At 39.5% G+C, this 17361-nt stretch overlaps 1 protein-coding gene across 5 annotated transcripts; it reads right to left on the bottom strand.

Moving 5' to 3' along the window:
* Positions 1–1871: 1871 nt before the first annotated feature.
* LOC147609559 (serine/threonine-protein kinase PBL34-like) lies at positions 1872–5391 on the bottom strand. 5 transcript variants are annotated; one of them, XM_086787445.1, is made up of 7 exons: positions 4832–5391; positions 3378–3730; positions 3138–3273; positions 2885–3021; positions 2674–2797; positions 2321–2571; positions 1872–2223 (listed from the first exon to the last, which is right to left on the bottom strand). In XM_086787445.1, exons 1-7 carry the CDS (start codon positions 5046–5048, stop codon positions 2023–2025), a joined length of 1419 nt encoding a protein of 472 aa, XP_086643571.1. In that variant the 5' UTR covers positions 5049–5391; the 3' UTR covers positions 1872–2022. The 5 variants fall into 5 exon arrangements, with proteins under 5 accessions (XP_086643571.1, XP_086643572.1, XP_086643573.1 ...); XM_086787446.1 differs by having other exon boundaries at positions 2885–3018; XM_086787448.1 differs by having other exon boundaries at positions 1998–2232.
* Between the last annotated feature and the right edge of the window lie 11970 nt (positions 5392–17361).

The raw sequence follows: 17361 nt of genomic DNA, 5'->3' as shown, positions 1-17361 counted from the left end.
AATCGAGCGAGTGTAGACTTGTGTATACATGGATTTCCAACCATTCTTGAGCCCATTCGCTCCTCTTATTGCTTCTTATGCTTAATATCTAATTCGTATAAGACAAGGGGATGAAGTAGTATGATTTATGTGTTGACTTTTCGTTTGTTAGAGTGGCTTTGAGTGCGTTTGGGTGAGTTGTAGGATTATAACGTGAGAGAGAGAAACATAAGGAGAGAGAGTGTGGCCCAAGTTATTGAAAGACTCACAAAAATTTCACATGTGCACATAGTGTGTGTGTGATACACACACACACACACTTGCTCTCGTGCTCTTTGTATCGAAAAGGGAACTATGTGCATCTTCTACATTAGGATCCATCTTGATCTTTTCTTAATTGAATGCATGCTAGTCACAACTATAACTTGTGCCATGCTATTTTAAAAGGAAGGCTCAAATCCTTTACTTAAAAATGACACACACAGACACTTGCTCTCGTGCTCTTTGTATCAAAAAGGGAACTGTACATCTTCTACATTAGGATCCATGTTGACCTTTTCTTAAATTGAACGCATGCTAGTCACAACTATAACTTGTGCCATGCCTTTTTAAAAAGAAGGCTCAAATCCTTTACTTAAAAATGACATTTCTTGGTTTTGAAAATTATTAATTTAGCATCTTCCTTTTTCTTCCCCCTTTTTTTTCTCCCCACTTCTCTTTTTCTCTCGTTCTTTCCTATTTTTCTTCCCCCCTTTTAATCCTTAAAAGAACATTATATCAACAAGATTTGAAGACAAAATGTGTCATTGTGAGTAAATCATTTCCACTTTCACATGTAGTTACAATAAATATTTAGCAAGATTGTCTAGTGTTGCAAGTTCTTAGACATTAATGTTTTCTTTGCATTGATTCTTGGTTTAGACATGTATGTCTATTCCCATTAATTCTAAAGCAATTTGTATTGATTCTTGTTTGACTTGGCCAAGTTTTACTGATACATATTGCTGTGCAAATCATGTTGCTACGTTTTAACAAGGCTCTTGCTTCAAGAGCTCTATGGTTTTCTGGTTACATTGTGGCAACCAACACATTGAATTCTTGAAAGCCCCTTCCCTTAAGGTGGTTTACATGGACTTTTAGATCTGCTCTAAGTGTTGATTTACTAATATAGTTGGTGAGCTCCAACAGTTGCACCCTTGCTTCTCAAAAAAGAGAGGTACAAGCTTTGAATCAACCATAGTTGGCTGTAAGGGAGCATGGAGCATTTGGTTATTATAGGCATCTTGAAAATTTTGAGAAATTTGGCATAAAGCAAGGTGAAGAAGACTGATCCATTTTAGTCTCTCCAGTTATGTGGTCCATGCACCACAATTAATGACAACAAAACAGAGAGAAGAAGGGTGTAGCAAGTCAAACCCACGATCTTCCCACAAAAAATCAAACACCCTGACCACTACACTACAATGCCCATGGGTTTATACTGGCCCTTGTTCAGTTACTACGGACCCGCCAAATGGGCAGGTGCTAGTCACAGATGCCACAATACACGAGTTTTATCGTGACATGTACAACAAGGGGTTTATCGGTGTAACTTCCGAAACTTGCTTGAGAAGTCTTTATGCCATAATCCTCTTCAACATAAGAAACACTATACAACTTTCCATAAGAGCCAATTCGAATTATGGTGCTAAATGTTAGATTTCTTACCTAATATGCCATCACTTCAAGTTGGCCATAATTATTGCCAATGCCATTTGTGTAGCAGTGTTTGTGCAGCCAGATGCACATGTGAAATGGTCCTTTTCTTCATTTAAAAATAAAGAGAAAATAACTTTAGAAGCTCTACAAGAACTAAGATGTGCAAAAGAAATGCCAACAAGGTAACATCTTCAGAACAGAAGGCATGCATACATAGCATTCAATCAACAATCTCCAAGAGAACTTGGCTTTTAATACAACTGATGAAGGACCTACAAAAGCAGACACCCTTTTTAAACACACCCAACTTTGCAGACTCATTTTTGCAAGGCATGTGGCCTCATTTCATCCCCCAAAAAAAGGGAGTTTAACATGACGACCTTTAGTATAATCCAGCATAGCAAGAATTATGATGTCGATAACAAAAGCGGGTTTACAAGATGATGGGTCTTTAAGAACCCCTGCCCGTTGGCTGACGTGCAGTTCCCACAGGCCTGTGTTTGCTGCTGTGTCCATTTGCTGCCGGCCCCAGTCGAGTGCCATCTCCTACAGGACCTTGAAAGGGATAAGTTGCATTTGCCATATCTTTCAAGTTTTGTATTTGACCTAAGATGTCAACAATGTCACTCATTGATGGTCTCACCTTAGGATCCCGGCTCAGGCACCGGTAAGCCAGCTGCCCTGCTTTTTGTGCACCTTTAACTGAATAATGGCCTTCTAGTCGACGATCAATGATTCTTAAAAGTTTCCGTCTATCGCTTAAATAGGGGCGTGCCCATTCAGCCAAATGATGCTCCCCATTGGGTCTAGTTTTGTCCATGGACCTCTTGCCCGTCAACATCTCAAGTAACACAACACCAAAGCTGTAGACATCACTTTTTGAACTCAGGTGACCTGCAACCCAGAAACCACACACGCTCAAGCACAAACTAGTGAAACACTCTTTTGAAGCCACGACAATTTTGCTAAAATGGTCCTCTTAACATTGGGATTTACCAGTCATGACATACTCAGGTGCCGCATACCCGTACGTCCCCATAACACGAGTTGACACATGAGTTTTATCTCCTTGCGGACCATCCTTAGCAAGGCCAAAGTCAGACAGCTTGGCCCGATACTCCTGCAAAGCAATGTAAACGGGTGAATCAAGTACAAGTAGGCCATGAGCCCAGAACAAATCCATAGCATTAGGGTCAACAAAGCATACTGCGTCCAAAAGAATGTTGGACGTCTTGAAGTCCCGATAGATGACGGGCTTCTCTCCGCTGTGTAGAAACTCTACGCCCTTGGCAGCCCCCAGAGCGATTTTCATCCTAGTATTCCAGGGGAGAGGCAGAGCCCCTTCTGCATCAATACCATTTTACTGATAAAAAAACCTAGAACATAAAAGAGTGGGACAAAACCACAGCTTGCAGTGACAAGGCAGCATCTGATACCAAGATTAAACTCAGAGAACCTACTTCGAAAAAGGTGATTCTCGAGGCTTCCCCGTTGCATGAACTCGTAAACCAGAAGGCGCTGATCATCCTCAATACAGAACCCAATCAGCTTCACAAGATTGGGATGATGGAGTTCCCCAAGAAAGGTGATTTCTGCCTGTTAAGGTAAAAAAAATGAGTTTAAGGTCAATGCTTCCAAAATGCCCAAACCAGTAGGCAGGCTAGAGCCCACTTGCATGTATGAAGTTTGTTGACACTTACCAGCCACTCTTTGTGGCCCTGCAGCCCATTGTGATTAAGAGTTTTCACTGCGACTGTGAGGCCTGTCCCGGGTTTAACCGGTGCAGTCCCATGCTCATCTATCCAACCTTTGAACACACATCCGAAGCCTCCTTCCCCCAGAAGGCTGTCGGGCCGGAAATTTCTCGTGGCCAACTTCAGATCTGTAAAGGAGAACCTCCTCAACTGTGAGGATGCCACCAGCTCTTCCTCAGTTTTGGAAATAACAGATGACTCAGTAGCATCCGACTTGGCAGAAACATCAGACTTGATGAACAGTTCGGCAGGAGGTACTGTGGAGGCAGTGAAACTACCCTTACGTGAACTACAGTTGCCTGCAAGAAAACACAGACATGCTCAAGGAGCCCCTTATTTGACATACTAATTCACATAAACACTCATTGCTCACAGAAAACCTAATCTGGTCATTGATCCACAAAAAGATAGACAAAAACTAGGTTGCCCGTCTGAGTCCCCCACCCCAAGGGTAGCATTGGGAAAGAGGGGGGGGGGGGGGGGGGGGGGGGGGGGGGGGGCGGGGGGACATGGATGCCAAACCAACATTTTCTCTATGTGAACACTTGACCCACAAAAAATGTCTCATTTATTGGACAAACCCAGATTTGATGGACAGAACCCCTGGTTTGTTTGATTGACAATAACCGTGACTAAGGGGAGTTACACACTTTTCGTACAATTGTGGATAGGCAGGGACATGGACTGGGAAGATCCCCCATCGACATCGCCAGGGGCGATAACCCATAATTCTTGGGCAAACTACGAGTCTGTAAAGACCATAACTTGCTAATTTCTTGCATTAAAACTTTAAGGCTGGTTCCATATCAGCTTGGGGGGGCAGGGGGTGCGCATCGAGGCTGCCCATTTCAGAGATTGTGTACCCAACTCGTCACCCATCACATGAGTCAAAATTTATAAACATAGAAACCTATGTTGAAAATCCTTTGTAGCTTGCCATTATTTTTTCCAGAAGGTTATAACTTGCTCTTAAACTGCACGCCCTACTCCAATGGACACATTGTTTACCCAAACATGTCCAGAGATCCACACAAACCCTAATCAGCTCAACTCAAACACTAACTTGACCCCCATTTCCATGACAAATTTCAATTAGTCTACTTCAACCCTCATGTAGATCACAAAAAGAGTATGATTATATGATGTGCACAGAAACCCTAACTGATCAGAGACCCTGATTAATCCACAAACATGCAAAGAGACCCTACTTTCCTTAAGAATGCAGAAACCCTAGTTAACACATAGATGCAAAAAAATCCCTCCCATGTACATGGATGGAGGTTTGGAGATTTCATCCATGGACGTACAAAACACGATCCACGTTAAACCTTCCTTGCAGAGCCACGCGAAAACAAGAAAGCGGAATTTGCATGAATTCCTTAACAAAATGCCATACATACCTGCGGATGAGCTGCCTGCTCTAGAACTTGTGGGATTAGAATTCGCTGATGCGTTCCTACGGTTAGGGTTTTGGGTCCAGCAGCTGCCACAGCCGGAGAGAAAAGACCAGAAATTGCAGCCCCCTTTTCCTTCTTTTTCAGCAAGCTTCTGATCCTGAGACGATTTCCCCACCTCCTCCCACGCCTGCACCTGCGCCCCTGCAGCGCCCAACCCCATGAAGGTCAAGCCAAACCCACCATAGCTGAGGGTGAAGGAAGAGGCAAAATGCGGATGGCAAGCTCAAAAATCCGGCTTCAAAATCAAAGCAAATGGTGAGATCTGTGCTGCAGAAAGCAGGGGGGGAAAAAAGCTGGCCCTTATCCCGTGAAAGATTGTATTACAGGGAAATGTTACAAGCTAGTACAGGGGAAAACTTGCTATGGCGAGCTCTTGAAGCTCGTCAACAAGATGGTGTTGGTGGTGTTGATGGTGGTGGTGGTGGTGGTGGTGGTGGTGTGTGAAGTAGAGCGTGATGACGGAGCAGGATGATGCCATGATGAAGAAAAAGATGAGTAGATGATGTCAACCAGTCTTTATTGTTCATGTAAAGTATGCTTAAACAGTACTTTTTCCCATAATTGTAATTAGGAACCCATACACAATCAAGGCTGGATCTTTTGCCCATAATTGTAGTTAGGAGCCCATACACAATCAAGGCTTGAGAAAATAATAGATGGAAAATATTACTTATTTTTCTCATCTTTATGTAGGGAAGTGCTACATATGAAGCTCCAAGAAAATCACTTCATTGCAAATCTTCTCAGAGAAAGGGGAGAGAGGACCAATCAGATTAGCCAGAAGGGAACTCTTTCTAACAATGTTGAGGTGTCGTGAACTTGTGCATTTTGTGCTAAAGAAGGTCGATCAATTGTACATCCCTAAACACTCCATCAACATGCAACCACGACGACTTGGGAAACACTAGATGGAAAGTGTGCACACACTTACATGCAAATGAGCACACTCTTACGAGCATGGGTGTGTGTGTGTGTGTGTGTGTGTGTGTGTGTGTGTGTGTGTGTGTGTGTGTTATACCAATACCCACACTAATTAGTACAAGGGGAATCACCTTGGCAATAGGTTGATTTCTGGGTTACCACAATTACTCTGTGATTAACAAGGATTCTTCTTCTTCTTCTTCTTCTTCTTCTTCTTCTTCTTTTTTTTGGGGGGGGGGGGGGGGGGAAGGGTTCATCAAGCTCCTTTCTTCTATTGGTTACATTTTCCCATCTAAGATTCATTGATTGCCATATCAAAAGTGAGTCATTAATAGTCTCAATTTTTATATACACATGAGTCATGCCCACCCAATGGATCGAGACTTATGTAATTTTACTCTTAGGACCCCCTAGCTAGATGAACACGAGGCAACAATTTCTATACACTAAGTGTTGGGAGATTATTTAGTGGGCTTTGCTACCCACCAAGAGCCGATGCCATAAAGCAGGAGATACAAAAGCTATCCACACAATTCACACACATGTATTCCATGACCATCATAATGTGCCCTACTAAACAATTCATACAAGTTCAAGGCAAACTTCACTCGAAATGTCATGGACAAGAAAGGCCCAAAGGATGTCTTCTTTCCCAAATTGAAACAACAAAACTTTTCAAGACTATAGGCACACATCCGAATTGTTGATATATGAAAATTTTTCAACATTGCTATACTTACACACCTATGGGCCCATGCCTCTAAAATGTAATAGAAAAATTGTTTGGACAGTGCTACATTAGCACACCTATGGGCACATGCTTCTACAATGTATGTATGTAGTGTATAATGAGGAACTCCTACCCATTTGAGGTACCTCAATTTGTAAATCCAATATGTGTAGAGTTGAGGGGACATGAAGAGTTTTATTGCCCAATTCATCAATAAATTCTCTTTACATGTAATGTATAGTGAGGAACTCTGACCCATAGCTCTCAAAGGGCACATCTGTTTTTGAGGTACCTTGATTTGTAAATCTAATATGTGTAGAGTTGACATGCGCATAAGGGGACATGAAGAGTTTTTATTGCCCAATCAACAAATTCTTTCAATCCACCAGAGGTGTGTGAAGTGTGTGGGGCTTATTATTACTTCTCACCAACGAGTAACTGCGTCTTCTAAAGCTGGCATGATAGTGGAAACATGCCCTAAGTGTCCCTTTCTTTGGTTGACTAAGGAGCTATGTTTATGCACATATGTAATTATTTATTTGTCCACTGCTGGTGGCTGATAAGCTTTGGCACTAAGGGTCTTTACATACCAAGCGGACCCACCATAGCTATATCTAAAGATCTCACAACATGTTACTCATGGACAAAATGGGGGCTTGCAATGATAACTTGTGTTTCCATCCATTATTGAAACTCCTCATGGTTGCTCATGGGCCATTAAAAAAGGATCTTCCCTATCAAACACCTCTACTTTAGTGAAATAATATTGTGTATTCTCCCCACATTGTAGTTTGTACTTGTATATAAAATCATTGTAGTTTTACAAGACTTAAAAGACACTTAAATCGGCCTTCAAAGGTCTTCAAAGGCACTTATGTTATTGGGTAGTTGAGTTTACTATGAGAGTTTTTCAAATCATGTGTGTGATCTTCGTGAAAAATGCAATGGTGTCTCCCATAACAAATCCCATATGAAGAGTGCCAGATGAGGTGAAGACCTTTGCCTAAATCATTTGTGCACCAAAGGGGTTGCTATTGCTTGAACATTCTTAAGATATAGTTTTGTAATCACATGTACCAAGCAACCCCTTTATATATCAATGTTAAATGAGGGGGGTTCTATGTTTTTTTTTGCAAGGAATACATTAGTTCAGCTCTATGCTCATGGAAAATGATATTTTTTAATCCAACAATTCTTAGCACTTGAAAGAAGAGAATCAATCATGTTTTATAACGACATCCTATGATAATTTTAAATTATATGTAATGGATGGTAAGCATTTTGTAAGTGTGACTCTTTTTTCCATAAAAGAGCTAATATTGAAGGAAATGTATGTATTCCCTATAGTATGTCACATCCTCCTTTAGTCTAAAGAAAATTATTACAAAGTTTGAATATTCTCTTGTAGAGTCCTTTTCTTAAATATCTTTTATTCCATACTTATTTATAAGCATTATACTCTTCATGTTACCAAACAATGAAAACACACACTATAGTCTTCATGTTGCCAAACCATGAAAACACTTGTAGAGTACCATTAACTTGAGACATATAAATTTTGTGCATAAGGCTTTGTAAGATGCCAAAAAAATATCTTTTTTCATACCCATGAAAGAGACACTTAGAATTTTTTGATATCCAACATTTCTTTAAGAGTTAGACTCCTCATATAAGCCTCTGATTGCACTTTATACATTTATTAAAAGAATCCCCATCATGTGTTTATATCACCCTATATATCACGCATGATCGTCTCCAACCTTTTGTTGTCAATTCTTTTTCTTCTATAATGTGATTAATCATTATCATAGAGAACTTAAAAGCCCTCAAGATCCTAGCTTTGTTGTGTCATTTCCATCACCATCTTATAATAGTTCCTATAGAGTAAAACACTATATTAATATAAAGCCCATGTTAATTAAGAAAAAAATGCAAACTTATGGTGCTCATGAAAGTTCTCTTTTCTTTGTTTTCTCCTTTCTCTTTCATTGGAGTACTAGTGACAAAAAACACCAAACTAAATTAACATCCTTAATCTTACCCTAAGTCACAATACTAATTTGTGCAGTATTCATATACATAGGCATCGAAATAGGGGAAAGATGAAGAGAGAGAGAGAGAGAGAGAGAGAGAGAGAGAGAGAGAGAGAGAGAGAGAGTGAGTGAATGCATGCATGCACGCACATGTGCACCTACATACATGTGTGTGTGTGTGTGTGTGTGGCATACAAAATAGGAACTAAGCTCTCGATAAAATGCGATTTAAGTTCAATTAAAGTGTTAAAAATTTCATTAACTCCCTAATAAAACAAGACTTAAGTTCAATAGAAGTGTTGAGAACAATCATTTCTATGCCTATAATATCACTGCCCCATCAAGTATATGGGATTTGGTCAATTTAGTTTTTACAGTAATTATATGTAGAATATAAATGCATAGATATTATCCATCATGGGTCACAAAGGATCTAACAACCTAGTAGAGGGATTATTGATGAGCTAAAGACCATCAATGTATCGAAAGGACTGTAAAAATGCATTAAAATATTATATTTTTCCTATAGCTACAAGTCTCTTAATAAATTTAAGTTCAAAGATTACTAGATATAGGCTGCACATGATACTGGTTAACATAAAAATCCCATTAGTATACATGAAGTCTCTTAATAAATTTAAGTTCAAAGATTACAAGATATAGGTTATATATGATATTGAATGAGAACATAAAAATCCCATTAGGATACATGAAGTCTTTACACGTATGTCCCAAAACCTTGTGAAGAATAAATGTAAGAGGATGGAGTTGGATAATAGAAAATGATGCAACTGTAATACTTACTGTGCACTCAGTACCTTGGGCTATTCTACACTAAGGAAGGTGATACTCAGCTGCATGCTTTTAGTGACTTCAATTGGGCATGGGTGTTGTAACAAAGTAAAAGGGACTTAAGTCAATTTGGGCCCAAGGCCAAGGGATGAAGGGGATGTGAAAGGTGCCAAGGGCTAGGGTTGGGCATGCCCATGGACACTTTTAAGTGTAGTGTGAAAGGTGGCCTAGTATATAAGTGAATATGGGTCCTAATCTCTTGTTAACTTTGATAATCACTTTCCTAATGAAAATTACCATTTCTTTTTCTAATGATAGGCTAATATCTCTCATCTTTGCTAATGTCAGTTAATCCATGTTTTCTAGACTAATCCAGGCTAATGAGGCTAAGCTACTTTCTTTCATTGGTATTAGAGGTTAGTTTTGATCCATCTTCATCTTCATTTCAAGAAAAATTGAGGGATTCTTGAGTTTCTTGATTTTTCCCAATATTTTCTTGATGAATTGGTGCAAACATGGAAAATACTTCAAGCTTGATGACAAAAATCAAGGAAATGGTGATCTTGAGTGTTGGCCATTGCATTAGGATATGATTTGATCTCAAATTTGCGCTAGTTAGACCAATTTTTAACAGCAGCCGAGCATGTTTTGGCCAAAGTTGAGTGTGTAGTGGATAATTTTGGTGTGGTGTGGACCTACACATCTTCTTCCCCTTCATCCCTTTTCAGGTTTTGAAGCTATGGAGATTATGGAGCAAGAAGGACTTCCATTGAAGCTTGGAAAGGCACTAGGAGTCTAGGAGCTATGATTTGATGCTTCAATGGTTCAGATTCGATGTTGTTCGCTATTTTTTCCTCCACGGTTTCTTTGCACATGTCGTCTCCAGTGTCCAATGCTTCTTTGAAAACCCTAGCTACCATAGTCAATAAAGCTTGCGTTCTGTGGTTTTAATCTCATGCTATAAGGTCCAATATGCTTCACACTCTTGTGATTGGCATGTTCTTGAGCTCATATGAGGGAAACAGGCTACACAGAGTTATTAGGGTCTTTCTTCATGAGATTAATTCTTAATGGAGTTTCTTACTACCACATGCCTTCTTAATTGATTGCTCATACAACACCTTCATCATATTTGGCAACAAATGGAAATTTCTTACATTAAGAATCAGGGATTTCTTTACAAATTGGGGATAGTCATTGCCAAGGCTACATGAGAAGTGGGGATTTTGCTGGAAACCCTAATTTCTTGCTTCTTTAATCAATTTTCATTGCCATTAAGCATGCATATGAACCATGGGACTATTGATGGCTTAATGCTCATCCATACTTTCATTTGAGCCATTTGGGCAAACATTGGCCTATTAGCATGCCATTGGAGTGATTTCAAGCTTCAAATGCATATTATATGAAGCTTGGGCAACCTCATATGCTATTTTGAAAGTATCCATGGCCATATGAATTGTCAAATATGACCTGCATGAATGTTTGGCAAGATGTTTATGCTATTTGTTAGCTCTTTGATATAATTCATGGTTTCCAAATGCCATTGGGATTGGATTTCATAATATTCAAAGCTCCTAACATGTTTGGGATGTCAATGGACACATATAATTGATGCTTAAGTCATCGTTATTATTCATTGGATTGCCTATACTCACATGGATGCCATGGTAAAGGTATATGGTTGATGTTGTGATGCTTGGAAGTGAATCTTTGTGGATTCTTGGGAGCGAATGAGCTTTAGAAAGGGTTGTATGCCATTTCTACATGATGGTGATTCGTTGCCTAATTATGCAAAGGGTTATTGGTATCTCTCCTTCTTTGAGTTATATCTCACGGAGAAGGAAAGAATTCAAGGGTTTGTACAAATATTAGGCAAAGGATTCAAGTAAATGGTTCATTGCATTATGGAGAAATCTTGGTATGCGTGGGTGGACTTTTCCACATACACACTTCATCACTTTGTGGGCATCCCATATGTAGCACTTTAGTCCATAGCTCCTTTGGAACATCATCATTTTTATGAGGAGGTTTCAAAAGAAGATGGTGATACCAATGCGGCGTGTAAAGGAGATTTTATACATGCCATTGTGGTTGAAAATGAGCTTGTGGATAGCCATAACTCTTCAAGTGAAGTTAAATTTGAAGAAGAGCAAGAAAGAGTCTCTCTTGTGGGGAGTGAGAGCATGGACAATGATTCAAGGGATGATGGATCTATTTCCCACAAAGAGGATATCTAAGTAGATTATGTTAATGGGTCACACATGTATGGAATACCTATGTAAAAAATTAGGTGCAAAGGGTCTTTGATTATCTTGAAGTGAGATGGGTTTATGTTTAGTGATGATCGTGCTTGTGTTGAACCAAGTGGCTCAATTGAGATCATCCATTCTCATAAGTCTTTGAATAGATGCAAGGAAGGTGGCATATAAAATGAGGTGGTTTATGTGTTTGAGCAACCTGGGATCCTTCTACAAAGAAGACGATGATACTTTTATGCCGGTTCTTCTTCTACAAAGAAGATGATGACACGTTTGTGCCAGTTCTTTCTCAAAGATCGAAGAGGGGAAGGAATGCTAAAGAAGGGTTGCATACAAACAATGTTGAAATGGCCAATGTGGTAGCAAAAGAGATGCCAATTTGCAATGTTTCTATGGTTAAATATGGTGAGATAATTGCAACAAAAGCCTCCACTTGGGTACCATTGAGGTCAAGTTTAAGGACACCACACACATCCTATGTATCCATGGGTCAAAGGAGAAAAGAAAGATGAATGTGGGAATGCTCGAAAAACCTTGTAAGTTCTTCTATGGATGCATTTTCAGCTTATGATATGTTGCCATAAAGAAAGCTTGATCATGAGGATTGCATTGATGATGGTACCACTGATGCACTTTCCCATCTAACATTAAGGAAACCAAGTGTGCTTTTGTTTGGTCATCCATTGGTCTCTCTCTCTCTCTCTCTCTCTCTCTCTCTCTCTCTCTCTGTAGCTAGCTTCTCCTCCTTCTCCCCTATCTTGCATAAGCAATGTTGGCATATAGGTTAAAGTGAGCTCTTACATAGATCCTTCCCTCGTTATCCTCACACATTTGTCAAGGTACCATTAGAGTGACACATTTGGTAGCAAGGATGAAGCCCCTAGCTTCCCATAAAAGGGAGCTGAGTTAATTGTTGAGTAGAGGAAAGCCCCTTTCCCTCCCTTTGTTAGGAGTAGAGGAAAGCCCCATCATGGACACTTGCATCTTCCCTTCCCTCCTTTTATGAAAGGCTTAAGGTTATTTCCATTTGGTGGAAAATCTTCATGCACCTGCACTACAGAAGGCTAGTGAGAGGAATAATCCACTATTGATGAGATTGAACCTAACAATGCATAATATTAAGCTCCCTCAAACCAGACTCTACACCATCAGTAAAAAACTAATGGGGCCTAGCACTTTGGTATTTAACGACACAAACAAGAGTGAGAATAACACTAGCAAAGGCCAACTCATCCTTGACTCAAAATTTGAGCACATGAAGAAACCATTGGGACTCATAGACCTTTATTCCTCCATCGCTTACATCATCTTAATGAAGCTTGGGTTCTAGACTCTGTGACTTTCTAACTTTAAGGACAATCATCTAGATATTCCATAAGAAAAGGACCATTAAACTGATCCATCAAAGATGGCATCTATGCCACACCCCCAAGAATTCCTCCCACTACCATAAATAAAATGGGGGAAATTTTCCATTGCATCATGTGTCCATAGAATAACACATAGTACAATCTAGAGGCATGGGAGGAGCAGTCCCTACAACAACGGGGCCACCTACCCCATGGGAGAGAAAGGTGGGAATTACTACCATCACTATGATCCCACATTACATAATAGATACAGAGAGGATCCCATCCACCTCCACCCACCTATGTGCTCCTTCTCTACCAAGGGTTGTATGACCCCAAAAGTATGCAAACTAGTGATGAGAATAGAGAGGGGAATAGCTAGCTACTCAAAGCATGGAGTAGGCATGGGTATAGGTCACCATCCTCAATGTAGGAAAGGAGGGAGAGGAGACTCTTTTACATGGAGTCTAGAGACATGTAGACATCATCTACATGGAGTCTAAGATATGGGAGAAGGTCTCCATGGAAGCTTGAAAGCTCCAAGGTAGATGTGTAATATGATCAAATGATAAAAAGGTTAAAAGGGTACAACAGCCTAGAACAAGGTCATTTATGTGCCTCACCATTTCACACTAGTTAATAATATGCCCATGCCCAAATCTATGCCAAGGGACCTAAGGTTCAGGTTCGTAGGCCCAAACCCATGCATGTGCATGTGTATATAAAATTGCTTCATTACACAAGTCTAAGGCCACAACAGGGCCTCTATTACACCCATTACCAAAGGCTCAATAACTATGAGGAGATGGCTAACTAGCATAGCCAAATAAACCCACATGCTCAACAACAACAACTAGAGTTACAACCTAAGCCAAGGTAACTCTCTTTTGCAACACCATCAGCTAGGAAAATGCTAAAAAAATGTAGCCCAATAAGGGTAAAATGTGCCCTAACAAGAGATTTTAAGGGTTCTTATCTTTTCACACCTCCCATCATGCAAGATTCATTATTACCTTTGCATTCAGAAGGTGCATCACAACTAATACTTCATCATAATCCTCCAAGGAGGAATATTCCCTAGGCTTTCCACTTTTGACATAGATCCAAACAACCTACTGAAAAGATTGGAAAGTACCCCACCCTATATAAGAGAATATTAGACTAGAAGTCACTCTAGAATTAGTTAGAGCCTCCTAAGTGCTAGATGGAAGGAGAACCCCGATAGTTCTAAACTAGGATCATATCCACTGACTTAAACTATTCAAAGGTTAGGCTTAGGTAGAGTTCTACTCTCAAAAGGGGAAGTACACGTTCCATAAACTATAGCATGCCTTAAGTGTTGCCCAAGTGAAGGCATTTATACTCTAAGAAACATTACTAGGTCTCTCTACCTTTATATCTTCTCAAGTGCAAATACTAATTGGCTCCTTACTTTAAGGAAGCCCAAGCATACAAAAAGACTTGAAAGGTTATGGATGGAAGAGTGATAGTAGGTATGAAGGAACAACCACCACTAGACTCCTTAGATGAGACTTAGGTAAAAGAACCAACTTAGAAGAAGATTGATACTATTACCAAAGTGCCAGTGAACAAACTAGGTCACTACTTTTCAAGAAGATTAATTACCAAACTGCCAGAGAATAAAATAGGGCACTACTTCAAGAGTGATGATATGAACATAGCACTACCACATTAATGTATATAATGGACTTCAAGTCATAGCTATCTTAGACGGAGGTGCTAGTATCAACAGTATCACTAAGAAATGATGGGAAAAATGAGAATGGCCTCCCATGGATGACATGACTCTAGTAGTAGTGAAGCTTGGTGATGGCACCACCATGAAGCATATGGGACTTCTACACGACCTAAAATCAAGAGAGTTGGCATGCATTTTCATCACTTGTTCATAGAGATGAACTTTTCTTAGTAGTCAAACTCCTACGACTAAATCCTAGGATGTCCTTACATGTGAGGTGAAATTGGTCCTTGATTGGGACACACACTATATCTTTTACAAGAAGAGGGACTGCACTCTTGAAGTCAATTTTAGAACATGAAGAAAGCATCCATGTGTGGAGGTTCCTTAGAAGATTGGGTCATGAGTGCATGATCCATGACGATCAATATGTGTTAAACTTGTAAAATGTTAAAAGAGCATAGAATTTTAGAATTTACACCTCCTAGAGCTAGAAGACTTTGAGAATTGAGAATTGGATACTCTGGCAACTATGGACATTCTTCCAAAAAAGACTTTGCTGCGATTGATGGTGGTAAGGAGATAACCTTGTTGCTCTATATATTGCGTGCCACATCCATGTTATACATGCCTAAGAGAAAAGAATACACTTCCACCAATGAGAAGATTAAGGAATAGAAACCCCATCCCAAGTCTTCCAAAGGATGAGAGAGATGAAGAAGCATGCTTCTTCAAGGAAAATTTTGAGAAACATTAGTCATAGTACATTAAAGCCATAGATGTTCATGCTGATTTCTACCATCTATGGAAAAACGAACTTGATATTAGCTCTACTTTGATCAAGTTAGTGTGGGTGCCAAGGGGGAAGAACCCATGGGATCCCCACAACTCAAAAATCTCTCATGCTATGTAACAAGGTGAGCAAAGCCTTGGCTAAGGTTAAAAAAGAGGCTAAAAGGAAAGTAGAAGAGAGTACTAAGGTGGAAGACCTTCGAAGTTCCTAAACACTTCAAATCATACAATGTGGGAGACTACTTTGTACAATTCAAGAAAGCCAAAAGAACACCAGATGGAAAGCCTAGAACATTATATGATGGGCTAGCCAAAGTCAAGGAGGATTACCTAGTAGGACCTAGTGAGGCAAAGCTAGTGTATATTAGAAAAGACCTCATTCCTGAAGGGAAGAAAAATCTCATTGACTTGCTCACAAATTTTCAAGACTCCTTTACTTCAAAGTAAAAGGATATGAAAGGTGTACCTCCCCGAAGTGGTCAAGCATACCATTCCTATATGGAAGGAGCCAAGCTAGTGAAGTAGTGTGCTTACCAAATGATTGGTTTATAGAAGCTGGATTCATATACTAAATGGGTCTTGCCCATTATTGATAGTGCCTAAGAAGAACGGGAAGGTACAACCTTAAAAAGTTAATGTTGTTACTATCTATGACCACTACCACTACCATTCACATAGCATGTGCTAGAAAACGAGTAGTAGGCAAGGAGTAGGCAAGGAGTCTTACACCTTCCTTCATGAAATTTTGGTCTTATAACTAAGTGTCCATAGACCTAAGGACTAGTGCAAAATGGTATTTACCATCAAGAATGGGGCACATACATATACAAGGTTATGCCAGTTGGCCTGACAAACAACCTATAAACATTCCAAAGACTAATGTGAACCAAATACAAAGAATATCTACAAGAACTTCTTGAAGTCTTCATGGATGACCTTTGGGTTAATTCATGTGGGAAAAAAATCTTTAGTGTTTAAAGAAAGGTGTTAGAGAGAAGTATGTAATACCTTATCCCTCTTAACCCTCTCAAATACCAATTTTGGATAAGACATGGAATTATCCAAAGACATAATGTCTTGAAAAATGGCATTTCAACTAATGATAGCAAGGTGCGGCTCATTCTTGATCTATCGCCCCCAATGAACTTCAAGGGTGTAAAATGTTTCATGAGACATGTTTGCTACTATCGACAGTTTATCATATTCCATGTCAACATAGCTAAACCTTTGTACCATCTACTCATTATCTTTGAGTAGACTGGAGAGTGACAGATCATTTGATACCCTCAAGAAGGCCCTAGCGAGGATTTCCTTTCTTTGAGTGACCCATGAGTAGACAAGAGAGTGAGAGAGATCATATGATACCCTCAAGAAGGCCCTAGCGACGAGGATTTCCTTGCTTTGAGTGACCCATGAACGACCAGAGAATCCTTCTGAACAGCACCAAACTGAGCATGGCCAACAATGGGACACATTAATCTTGTGTAAGAAAGCTAAATATTTTTAGGTGCCTACCCAAAGTTGAAAATTATGAAGATAATCTCCATATCATGCTTGCCTTGAAACTCCTTAACACTAGTCTTGTGAAGAAAACACCATTTTTGTGGCTTTTAGAGACTTTGGCAAATAAATCATTTCTCTTTATGTATATTGTCCCAAATAAATTCCTAGTAGGGGAAGTAATTTCAACACAATATATTAGTTGAAAAAGATAACAAGTACCAATTTTTTTTTAAATATAGTCTTCCATGGTCATCATTTAGGTGCTTTGTAAAAAATGTCTAATTTTTAACTTTTATTTTAAAAGTGCCTTAAGCACACTACAAATATGTATTTAGTTCATTGTACTAAATACACTTTTTATACACATCTCCTTAAAGATAAGACATTACAACA

Source organism: Cibotium barometz, chromosome 51 (assembly GCF_041138505.1).
Source record: "Cibotium barometz isolate CiBa-2024 chromosome 51, ASM4113850v1, whole genome shotgun sequence".
Classification (NCBI taxonomy): Eukaryota; Viridiplantae; Streptophyta; class Polypodiopsida; order Cyatheales; family Cibotiaceae; genus Cibotium; species Cibotium barometz.
Note: the sequence above shows the minus strand (reverse complement) of the source record. Positions and strands in the feature narration are given on the sequence as shown.

Bases quoted from the DNA above. Each gene is read 5' to 3' on its own strand.
- LOC147609559 (XM_086787444.1), bottom strand. From the start codon at position 5,048: ATGGGGTTGGGCGCTGCAGGGGCGCAGGTGCAGGCGTGGGAGGAGGTG. The intron at 3,274-3,377 runs GTAAGTGTCAAC...TTACCTTAACAG, and splicing joins AGGGCCACAAAGAGTGGCTG to GCAGAAATCACCTTTCTTGG. The intron at 2,572-2,673 runs GTAAATCCCAAT...TCTGGGTTGCAG, and splicing joins ACCTGAGTATGTCATGACTG to GTCACCTGAGTTCAAAAAGT.